The 12425-nt window shown below is 40.8% G+C and overlaps 1 protein-coding gene across 1 annotated transcript in view; it reads left to right on the top strand.

Annotated features, from left to right (window-relative positions):
* Positions 1 to 12425, top strand: part of LOC117514906 (filamin-C-like) — a 93163-nt gene that overhangs the window by 54558 nt on the left and 26180 nt on the right. The window contains 18 exon segments of the mRNA XM_034175477.1: positions 4190 to 4308; positions 4404 to 4481; positions 5233 to 5395; positions 5474 to 5617; positions 6576 to 6700; positions 6944 to 6996; positions 7084 to 7220; positions 7317 to 7510; positions 9147 to 9260; positions 9339 to 9482; positions 9638 to 9761; positions 10055 to 10197; positions 10339 to 10429; positions 10584 to 10753; positions 10856 to 10973; positions 11086 to 11231; positions 11476 to 11872; positions 11945 to 12070. Of these exon segments, the coding sequence (XP_034031368.1) occupies positions 4190 to 4308; positions 4404 to 4481; positions 5233 to 5395; positions 5474 to 5617; positions 6576 to 6700; positions 6944 to 6996; positions 7084 to 7220; positions 7317 to 7510; positions 9147 to 9260; positions 9339 to 9482; positions 9638 to 9761; positions 10055 to 10197; positions 10339 to 10429; positions 10584 to 10753; positions 10856 to 10973; positions 11086 to 11231; positions 11476 to 11872; positions 11945 to 12070 (2586 nt within the window).

Here is a 12425-nt window from a genome sequence, read left to right as displayed (position 1 = left end):
TGCAGTGTGGTGCCGAGTAATTTAACATTATTTTCACTCATCTTCAACTGCTTTTCCAGTTAAGGGTGGCAGGGGGCTGGAGCCTATCCTAGCAGCCACAGAGCTCGAGGCGGAGCACACCATGAAAAGCGCCAGTCTACTGCAGGGCCACATACAGACAAACAAACACATTCACAAGGATTCACATTCACATTCCAAGGATCCTCTGAAGAGACCTAGCACTAAACACATCCAGTTGTTGTCATTGGTCAGTGCTTAACATCCAAGTCTCACAACCACAAGCTTGATCTCAAAGCCAATGACCCAGAAACATAAATATCACTGCTGAGACAAGTGAATTTCTCTACAAGTTCAATACTTTTGCTGCATACAGATAAACATCTGTTGGCTAAGTCCAGGAAGTCATTAAAAGTCTGATTCTTAGCCTTAATCAAGGACAATCACAAACTCAGCCAGTCTGACTCCTCACTCAGCTTCTCAAGTGCTGCAATCAGTCATCCATTGATCCTGCAAAGATCACAGCATCGTCCCCAAGGTCAAGGTCAGATAACCTTTCCTTGACAACAAAAGCACCTCGGTTGCTAGTTTCCATAATCCTACCAAATGCGTAGTCTATCAAAATGTTGAATAGAATAGAAGCCTGATCATGAATGGGGAGAAGTCTGAAAGTCTGAAGATGGCTACGATGTCCAGTAACCTGTTCAGGATCCAACAAACTGTCATAATGTCCCACAGAGCAGCCCAGCCACCTGACTCAAACACTTTGCAAAAATCAGCATTAGCTGCAAAGACGCACTGCCGGTATTTGCGCTTGCATTCAGTGAGTACTCACAGAGCTTGGATGCAGTTAATAGTTGGCTCCTTGGGCATGAAGCCTGACTGCTCCTATTACTGAGTTGTAAATAACTGGGAGTGGATGGTGTTCAGACCAGTACTTGAAAGTATCTACCCTACCTAATATAATATATTATTGTAATACCCCTATGGTTGTTGCAATCCATGCAATCACCCTTTCCTTTCCAGAGATGGGCATCAATCTTTTCTTCCAGTCAGTAAGGGTAATGGTGATTGTGAAAAGAAGGGTGATTTCAGTGCAACCACTATTAAGTGCAATGATGGTGGTGAAAAGAATCATATACTGTTTATTTATAATCTTGCACCAATAGCAAAAGGTGTCATTATCAATCAAGAACATGTAGAGTAGCTAATGACTCAACATTCCTTCATGAGTTCAAATTCAAGTTACTTTATTGGTAAGCAGAGGAAGATTTTGTTTGCAGTAGAGTCCTCATACATACATTTGGAAAAACCTAGAGGCACATGTCACATATCAATCAAACTCGACAAGGACAAAGGGGAATAAAAATGACAAATTTAAAAGTAAAATAAAAATAGAGCAAAAAAAAAAATGTTCTTACAGGACCAGGTCCTACTAAAATACAATCAGTAAATCTGAAGCACAGTATAATGATTGGTAAATCAGCAATAAGCAATAAGTACTACCTGTGCACTAAATAAATAAATCAAAATTATTACTTATTCCTTAATGTAATAGCTGCAGGAACTGTTTTGTATCAATCTGTTGTAGTTCTAGTTCTATGAAAAGACTATTATACTACAGATTTTGTGTTGCTTTGTTTGGCCTTAGTTTCAACACTTAAATAATATAACTTAATTTTAAAAGACAAGAATGGTAACATCATATACTGTGTACTAGTCACTCTGTCAACACCTTTCCAACCTTTCCTGGAAACCGTTGCTTTCATGTCATACTGATGTACTGCTGAAATCAATTTGACAATACCTAAAGCTTTCTTTGAGTGGTAATGTATTGTACAATCTATTGTAAATTTGTTTGTTTTGTTGTAAATCGCCATCAATCACAGTGTTGCCATTGAAATATCAGTGAAAATAATTTACAATGCATTCTAATCCAATTACATTTTTTCCACGAATCTGATTGGTTAATCGTGTGAGATTTCAGACCAGAAAATATCACGTGGATGGTAGCAAAATATTAAAACTGTTTCACATTTGATGTGTTACTCCGCCACCTGACCGCATTGCTGCACAGGTGTCGACAATGATGCTGTCCACCCGAGACTGACGGAAATAGTGTCATCCCGAAATGTGTGGATTTAATGGATTTAACTGGATTGATTGATGGATTTACCGTGGATTTAACTCATTGCAACTGATGAGATGGAGAAATCCGTGTGTCTGCTCACAGAATTTCCAGTTTGGCATGAAGACGCTGTTTGGTCAGCCGACCACACCCTTTCACAACGATTCACCAGCTGAATTACTTACAGAAAAATAAACCACGTAACGATGGAATTTGATTAGAATTGGAATAACGCTGCACATATCTATTTTAAACCTCAATTTGTAACTGTAAAATCCAGCATGAATGTCTGCAAATCATCAGACACAACAGGGTTATTCCCTAATTCTGCTGTATTGTAATCATGCTGGGACATTAAGGAAAGCAGAAAAATTACATGAATTCAGTATTTTTATCAGTGGTGTCAAAAGTACACACATTTGTTACTTAAGTAGAAGTATAGATACTGCAGTTTAAAAACACTCTGGTAAAAGTTGAAGTATCAACTTGACCTCTTTACTCAAGTAAAAGTGAAAAAGTATGTGCTCCAAAACCTACTTAAAGTAAAAAGTATAAAGTAACCTTTAAAAAAAAAAAAAGGTAGATGCCACTATATGAATTGAAAGCTTAATTTAAAAACTGATTCGTTCTACATGTGGCCCAAGACCCAAACCCAAATTACCCCCCAACACCACCTGCACGAAAATGTTTCAATTCTAGAAGCTCTGAAATGCAATCTGGGACTATTCCAGACAATAAACTGCAGTGAGTGCAGCATCCATTTAATGAAGGAAAACAACAACAAAAAAAACCCACAACTTTCCTTGTTCAAATTCATTCCAGTAGTATTCTGCTCTTACTAGGATGTAGCAGTTTTCTAGTTTGGCAGATAGTTCTGGAGGAAATCACTGAAGAAATTAACAAATTGAAAATATGGTTTGACCAAAACAAACTGTCATTAAATAAGACAGGGATGAAGTGGAGGGGTAAGAGTCACTAGGTGTTCACAGGAAACACATGTATGTATGTATGTATGTATGTATGTATGTATGTATTTATTTATGTATGTTCATTGTTAGTTGCTTTTATATTTTCTGTTGTGTTTCTATTCAGGTTCTTTTTGCCTCTTTCTCTAAAACTGTATATAATAATCATTACATTATTAATATAAAACAAAATAAATTTAAGAAATATTACAAGTTGAAAACAAATGCACCCGAACGTGATGACAGCTGCAATTGCTTAATGCTAACTTTTAACATTGAAAATGCCATAGACATGCTAACGCGTCGCTCCCGTTTTTAAGTTATAAAATACATCTATCAACTGTTTCAGAAGACCATAACAGGTCGGTTTAACATAGAATAGGTAAATAATACTCACAGAAGTATGCTCTTTAGGGTTTTAGCGGGGGAAATTAAGCGAAAGAAAGAAAGAATAAACGAAGCAATTGGTCGAAGCATTGCCTCAATCTGCGAACCACTGCTTCGATTGGTTCACAGTTCAAAGCAAAGCCGCGCTGCAGAAAAGTTGATTACAGGCGCACATGACGTGAATATATATATATATATATTATATATATATATATATATATATATATATATATATATATATAATATATATATATATATATATATATATATATATATATATAAACTGAAGCCAAGAGTAACGAGGCTGTTAATTTTAAAAATGTAAGGAATAGAAAGTACAGATACTTGTGTGAAAATGTAATGAGTAGAAGTCAGAAGTAGGCAGAAAAATAAGTAATGGAGTAAAGTATAGATACCTAAAAAGTGTACTTAAGTACAGTAACGAAGTATTTGTACTTTGTTACTTGACACCTCTGATTTTTATTGAGTTATTGTTGGAGATTAGTTTCAAGTTTATTTCCAGCTTGATTACATTGCAGCTAGAATTCTGAATATTGTGCTCAACCATTAAAATAGGTGGTATGATACTTAATTTTCTTAAAGAACAAGCTTTTTATGCTCAGAATTGTCTGTGTCCCATTACTAAGTCTCTATATTGTTCAAAACTTGTGTTGTTAATCGTCCCACACTGTCATCTTTGTTTAAATCTCAGGTATTGAGCCTCATGGCAACAAGGTTTTGCAGCCGGCTGTGTTCACTGTGGAGACTTTAGAGGCAGGAAGTGGTGAAGTCTTAGTCTATGTGGAAGATCCTGAGGGACACAAAGAGGAGGCAAGTTACACCTGATACACCCTGCTGGATAATACTAGTTTCAGTGTGCAAAATCTGCTAACTCATCCAAGTCATTCTTTATTTTTATTTTATAGGCTAAAGTTAAGCCCAACAATGACAAAAAAAGAACCTATACTGTCACCTACGTTCCAAAAGTTGAAGGTGCCCACAAGGTAAGAGACAGAAATGATAGCAATAATTATAATAATAATGACAAAGTAGGTCCATCATTTAAAGTTCTGCAGCCTGCAGTCTTCTTTTTCATGTCAGGAATGGCGAGTTGTTACAAAGCCTGAAACTGTACGACATGTGATAGCACATAAAGCTCAGCAATTTCTGAGAGATAAGACGGCACAGTCATTCATAGATTAATAAGAAAACCTAAAAAAAAAAAATTGATATTGTGTTTACACATAGCCTACTAAAATGATGCAAAACTGTACCCCAAATGACTGTAGTGTACTTTGAAAGGTTGTCATTATAAATTCAAAGCATGAGGCTAAAAACAAGAAATCATAGCACTATTCGTGATTACACTACAAAGAACGAGTGTAACTTTAAACCAACACAATCTCACGCCATTTCGTGATGGCATCACGTAAAGTAAATTAATCTATGGTTTGTGATGCTGTCATGAAATGCCCACATTTTCGTGACAAGAGCATGAAATGCAGGGTGATGCAGGGGGGGGTCAGTGGGGGTTATGGTTCAGGTTAGGGGAAGGCAGGAGAGGGTTAGATTACGGTTAGGGTTAGGGGAAGGGGTAGGGTTAGAAACAGTAAAATAAAAAAACGCGTCACGAAAATATGATGTATTTTGTGACAGGAGCACAGAAAACAAGCTTCCATCAGTCAGAGCAGAAAGAATTTAACTTTATATTTTTTTCAAAGATGTACCAAATTTGTCTGCTTCCATCTCCCTTAGGTGAAGGTGCTATTTGCAGGACAAGATATTGACAAGAGCCCCTATACAGTGAATGTGGTGAAGGCTATGGGCGACCCCAGTAAGGTCCATGCTCGAGGGCCTGGTTTGGAGCCTACGGGCAACGTGGCTAACAAACCAACCTACTTTGACATTTACACTGCTGGTAAGTGTGGAAAACACAGCCACCAGAAAGTTTTACGTTCTCATACGGTGAGTAATTAGACTCATTTTTCACTCACAGGTGCTGGTAATGGCGATGTCAGTGTGATCATCGTCGACCCCCAGGGAAAAAAGGACACAGTTGAGCTTGTCCTCGAGAACAAGGGGGACTGTGTTTTTTCGTTGCACCTATCGCCCCATCATGCAGGGCCCGCACACCATCCACGTACTGTTTGCGGGCCAGGAGATCCCAGGAGCCTTTCACTGTCAACGTCGCAGAGGGTGAGACATCTGTCTGTGTTGTAAATAGCTGTCAGACAAATCAGGTTCGAGTGTGCTGTTAGTGTCAGGGCGGTCTATCCATCAATCTGCAGCTTTCTTCATTTCCTGCTGGAACTACTGCTGGGTGTAGAGCTTAACCCATTCTATCTGTCATTTCTAGCTACACCCGTTGCTCCCCCGTAGGAGCTCCGCTGCAGATAGTCCCTCAGTCAGTGCGCACCCCTCCTGGAGTCAAGGTAAAAAAGGGGGCTCCACCCTCAAAATGGCGCCGCCAAGTTAGTACTGTCTACTGGGTTATGCCAAATGCTCAGCCAAGTCCCGCCCAATGTGCTGCAGATGTGCTTTCTTTAAGATGTCGCGGTGGCCCCGGTGCTCTCGGAGCTCTGGGTCTGCCGTGCTTCGTCGCCTGTTTGTTGTTTTTGTGCACTGCAGCTTGACGATCTACTCTGTGTCAGAGAGAGAAAGAGCTCTAAGATGTAATGTTGTACAAGTGTTTCCAGCCTGTCGTGGCTTGCCTTGCTGTCTACTTTTCACTTTTAGATATTGTTGCTTGTGCTGTTTTATTAAATGTATATTTGCATCAGCCGGCAAATACTTGAAGCCTATAGTCAACATTTCTGGGTGACAGACTGGAATGTTGTCAGAGCTTTCTGTATGCTCTGAAATGTGCCAATATCTTGTTCAAAATTTTATTTTGTACATGCATTGCACCAAAAAGCGTTGTTTTTAGCTTCATCCAGTGGCTGAAAAGAATCCAATCTGGATTGGGTGTTTTTTTTGTTTTGTTTTGTTTTTTTACATTTGTGCTACTAACATTGTGGTCAAGAGCTGGCTGCTTCCAGCTGCCCTCTGCTTTGCTAAAGATTTCTCTGTCTCTCTGTGTCTATTGTTATTCCTTTCAGCCATAAATCCAAATGCCTGCAGAGCAATGGGCAGAGGCCTTCAGCCTAAAGGCGTGAGAGTAAAGGAGGTTGCAGACTTCAAAGTTTTCACCAAAGGAGCTGGGAGTGGAGAGCTGAATGTCTCGGTCAGAGGGCCAAGTGAGTCAGAAGGCTTTCTGTGTTGAAATGATTTCCTATGTCTGGGTTTTTTTGTCTGAAAATCAGCATTCAAATGTGTATATGAGAAACTCAAAACTGAATGCTGAGCTGTCTTTTTGCCTTCATGAAAATCCATATTAACTGCATTTATCTTCAGGTGGTGCAGAGGAACAAGTGAAAGTGCGAGATGCAGGAAATGGTGTGTACGAATGTGATATTACCCCCTGAAGCCTGGTAAATACACAGTCAGCATCACCTGGGGAGGTCACCCTATCCCACGAAGGTAGGATCCTGCTGCTGCTGCTGCTCTTTAACAAAGCATGCTCACATTTCAGATTGACTACATTGTGTATTACTGTGCATGCTGCAGCCCCTTTGAAGTGGAAGTAGGTGCAGAGGCAGGTTTTCAGAAGGTGAGGGCCTGGGGTCCTGGACTGAAGACCGGCATGGTGGGAAAATCTGCTGATTTTATTGTCGAGGCAATCGGCACTGAAGTAGGAACTCTGGGTAAGATAGTCATTATTACCAAGCTGTTACAGACCAGTAGGTCTTTTGATAGTCCTGCATATCAGAAATCTGAACATGTCAATTCTTCATCTCCAGGCTTCTCCATCGAAGGTCCATCTCAGGCTAAAATTGAGTGTGATGATAAGGGGGACGGCTCCTGTGACGTGCGCTATTGGCCAACTGAGCCTGGCGACTATGCAGTGCATGTCATTTGTGATGATGAGGACATAAAGGACAGCCCCTTCATGGCTCACATCCTCCCCGCAGCCAATGACATCTTCCCTGAGAAGGTATTTTCCTTGCTTCAATTTCAATTTCAATTTATTTTCATTTATATAGCACGAAATCACAACAAGGTTGCCTCAAGGCGCTTCAGACAAGTAAGGTCTAACCTTACCAACCCCCAGAGCAACAGTGATAAGGAAAAAATTCCTTCTGAGGAAGAAACCTCAAGCAGACCAGACTCAAAGGGGTGACCATCTGCTTGAGCCATACCCCGACACAATTTACAAAACAATTCACAAAACAAATATACAGGAAATGTTGGCAGTGCACAGGATGGTTTCCGGAACAGATACCACACCCATCTCTGGATGGAGCCACACCGCAAACAGATAGAAAAAAAAAAAAGCAGAATCAAGCATCAGAAAGACAACAAATACAGTGTAATTTGTCAGCATTAAGCAACAAGAAAAACAGAAGAGATACAAAGGTGATCGCCGGCCACTAGTCCTAAGCTTCATTAACAGACCCAGAATTTAGATAAGGTTGAGGCCACGACCCGCTCTGTTTCCAAATAAAATGAATTAAAAGAGTAAAAAGCATAGAAACATACTATGCCAGTATGCTAGCCATATGAAAGGGAAAATAAGTGCATCTTAAGTCTCGACTTGAAAGGCTGTACAGAATCTGACTGTTTATTGATGCAGGGAGATCATTCCAGAGAACAGGGGCATGATAAGAGAAAGCTCTGTGACCCGTAGACTTTTTATTCACCCTAGTGACACAAAGTATCCTGCACCTTGAAGAACGCAAGCCTGGGATGGTACGTAAGTAAGGTTTAATTAGCCCAGCTAAGAACAATTTTGTAGGCTAGCTTCATGGCGATTACATGGTCTTGTTCCTCTTCTCCAACCAAAGCATGTTAAAACAAGAGACACATACTTCTGCCAATACTTCACATATATCTCTGTAGCTGTTCGACACTACTGAACCACATTTCTTGAAACTTTGTGAAAGATTGGGGTATGAGCTAAAAAGAACTCACTAACTTTTATGTGATTAATGTGGTGGATCCAGGAGCCCCCCAGCCCCAAACATTCTTTAATATTGCGAACTGGAACTGGACATTCTCCAACATTTTTTGTGAATTTGTCCAGATATAATGTATTTGCACACAACATATGCCTAATTTTTGTCATAAATATCTGTGAATTATCTCTTGAGAAATTCACAAAAATATTGAAAAATGCCCAATCTCACAATGTTAAGACACAGAAGTAAGTCTTATATAGACCCTGGAGCCCTTTGGTGCTGGTGCTTATCTCCGGATTCTCTGGCGTCAAGCAGATGAGAGTCTATGACTCCCCCTGGACAAGACACCAATCCGAGGCAGGTTATTTCCCCAGTCGTGACCAATACCCATTGACAGATGGGTGGACTGACACAATGCAGATTAAGTGTTTTGGTGTCAAAGAAATGTGAAAGAAAGTAGAGAAAAAAATTTGGGATCTTGCTTATTTAATTGGATCCATCCAAAAGTAAATGTTTTCTTTCTTAGCCTATACTTTTCCCTTTCACCACGTTTCAAGAAAAGTGGATTGGTAGGTTTTTTTTTTTAAATCCTGCTAACAGTCAGGCAAACAGCACTAAACACAGCCTCCTTGGCAGGCAGATGTAATAATCAAAGGTCTTGCATGACTGCAGGTGAAGGCGTTCGGTCCAGGCCTGCAGCCCACTGGTGTCATTGTAAATAAACCAACTGAATTCACCGTTGATGCCCGCATGGGTGGGAAGGGTAAACTCAAGATCTATGCACAGGTATGAAATTTTGGGAACGCATTATGTATTTCATGTGGCCTCGCAAACCTAAACTGACATGTTTATGATACTTATAAGGACGCTGAAGGCTGCACCTTCAACATCAAGATTACTGACAAGGGAGACGGTACTTTTGTGTGTGCCTACACTCCTGTCAAACCCATTAAGCACACTATCATCATCGCCTGGGGAGATGTTAATGTGCCCAACAGTCCATTTAGGGTAAGACATGAATATGCACCAATACCCATGTGCACACTCGAAATATAGCTTTTCGCTGAATTAACTACAATGATACTTTACCAAATATAGATGAAGTGGGAGATCTGCAGCAGCTGGGCTTCAACCAACTGACTCAAGTACACTGTATTTATTAGGTGCTGGTTGGAGAGGGTTCTCATCCAGACAAAGTCAAGGTCTATGGGCCTGGAGTGGAGAAGACAGGACTGAAGGCTAACGAGCCAACGTACTTCACTGTGGACTGCAGTGAAGCGGGCCAAGGTCAGAATGCATGATGATGTTATTTACAGTGGGTTGATTTTGAAAAGAAAAATAAGGCACTTCAACGTTAAGTTGATGCTAAATTGAATTAGTGCAAAATGTTAAAAATGTGAGGGGGGTAGAATAAAATGAACAGAAAAACTGATATATGCAATGGAAGATGGTATAACTGTTTGACAGAATAATGTATTTAAGAGAAGAATTAAAAAAGACAAGGAGCTGCTGTTTTTAGTCTCCTCATCTATAAATTAGAATGACCTTCATCGTTTGTGCTTGTTGTTCTGTAACTTTAGGGGACATCAGCATTGGAATTAAGTGTGCCCCAGGGGTGGTTGGTCCAGCTGAGGCAGACATTGACTTTGATATCATCAAGAATGACAATGACACCTTCACTGTCAAGTACACTCCTCCTGGCCCAGGCCGCTATCCCATCATGGTGTGTTTGCTGACCAGGTAGGAAAACTGACAAGAGGGACTGATGGGATAGTATTGAAGCTTTTTTTTAATCAATGTTTAAAGGTTTGTTGTCTTTATTACTTTCTCGCGGATTTGTTTTTATATATACTTGCTTTGCCAGGAAATTCCTATTAGCCCATTCAAAGTAAAAGTGGATCCTTCCCATGATGCTGGCAAAGTGAGAGCAGAAGGCCCTGGACTCAACAAGACAGGTGAGAGTTGTTGAGATCAAGTAGCAAAATTGATATAATTGCCAAACTGAATACATAGGTTGTTGCGGTGGTAACAAAACCCCCGCTGTAGGGTACTTTATACAATAGATATGTGATATGGGTGGTAGAACTGAAAAAATATTGTGTACTTCAGGTGTGGAGGTGGGCACTCCAACTCACTTCACCATCTACACAAAAGGAGCAGGCAAGGCCAAGCCCGAGGTTCACTTCACAGCATCAGGCCCAGGAGAGGCCGTTCGTGACTTTGAGATCATCGATAATCATGATTACTCATACACTGTCAAGTACACTGCTCTTCAGCAGGTACAGAATACTGCTTTTAGAATGTCAGTGCCATTAATAATAAAACACTGTGGAGACTATTCACAGTAATATCAGTGACATTCATTTCTTTTACCTTTTCAGGGCAACATGGCAATTTCAGTAACTTATGGAGGCGATCCCATTCCCAAGAGCCCCTTCCATATCACAGTGGCCCCACCTCTCGATCTTGGAAAGGTCAAAGTGGAGGGACTAGACACTAGTATGTTGCAAGCATTATTCATTCATTTTATAAGTGATTATTGTTTGGTAAATATGTTTCTGCCTCTTACTATCCATGAAGCAAATCTATTTTATAAACATTTTCATTGCAGAAGTGGAGGTAGGAAAGGATCAAGAGTTTACAGTAAACGCTAAAGGTGCTGGTGGGCAGGGCAATGTGGGCGTGAGGATGACCTCACCATCTGGCCGACCAATCCCTTGCAAACTAGAATCAGACAAAGCCAAAGGTGCTCACAATGTGAAGTATATTCCCCCCGAGGAGGGGCATACAAGGTTGATGTCAGCTATGATGGCAACCCGGTGATGGGAAGCCCATTCGGAGTAGAAGCAGTGATGCCTGCTGATCCTTCAAAGGTAAACTTTTTTGAAAGCTGCATGTAGTTACCCAATTTTATTTTGTTCAAAAACATTCATAACCAAAGGTATGGTTTTCAAAAGAGTTAATAATACTACAACTCAGACGGTGGCGTGACTGTTCACAGGTGCGAGCTTATGGCCCAGGCTTACAGGGAGGAATTGTAGGGAAACCAGCTCCGTTCACTATCAACACCAAAGGTGCTGGTGCTGGTGGTCTGGGTCTGACTGTGGAGGGACCCTGCGAGGCTAAAATTGAGTGCCAGGACAATGGGGATGGCACATGCTCAGTTTCCTATCTGCCCACTGAGGCAGGGGAGTATGCCATCAACATCCTGTACGCTGAAAAGCACATCCCTGGATCTCCCTTCAAGGCTGCAGTGCGTCCAGCCTTTGACCCCAGCAAGGTGACTGCTAGCGGACTTGGTCTGGAGAGGGCCAGGCAGGTGAAGCGCGCCATTCACTGTGGACTGCACCCGGGCAGGGACGCCGAACTCACGATTGAGATTGTGTACAGACACTGGGGTTAAGGCTGAAGTCACATCCAGAAAACTGCTGATGGGATCTTCTCTGTTTACATACATCCCGTCATTCCAGGCACTCACACAATCACTATCAAGTATGGTGGCCACATTATTCCACAATTTCCCAAGGTCCTACAAGTTGAGCCTTCTGTGGACACCAGTGGAGTGCACGTCTACGGGCCAGGAGTGGAGCCAAGAGGTAAATAAATACAGCAAAATATTGTATTGGCCCAAATATAAGACTGCCCTGATTAAAAGACAAACTCCTTTTAAAAGACATTTTTGGAAAATAATTTCTAAAGAACAAATCTTGATTTTATTTTTTGAAATATAGAAATCTTTTATATTAAAATAATGCACATAAAAGCATAATGAAAGCAACAAATGCTGGTGTGATAAACAGTACAAACTGGCTTAGCTTGACTCCCAGATCATCATGTCAATCATCGATACCCCACAAGTGGAACTTTCTGTGCCTGCAGACGTTTCTAGATTGGTAAAATCCTAAAAGCCCCCAGAGATTCCTGTGAAGGGATGTGCCACTATGGAGATTT

This window comes from Thalassophryne amazonica, chromosome 8 (genome assembly GCF_902500255.1).
Source record: "Thalassophryne amazonica chromosome 8, fThaAma1.1, whole genome shotgun sequence".
Lineage (NCBI taxonomy): Eukaryota > Metazoa > Chordata > Actinopteri > Batrachoidiformes > Batrachoididae > Thalassophryne > Thalassophryne amazonica.
Note: the sequence above shows the minus strand (reverse complement) of the source record. Positions and strands in the feature narration are given on the sequence as shown.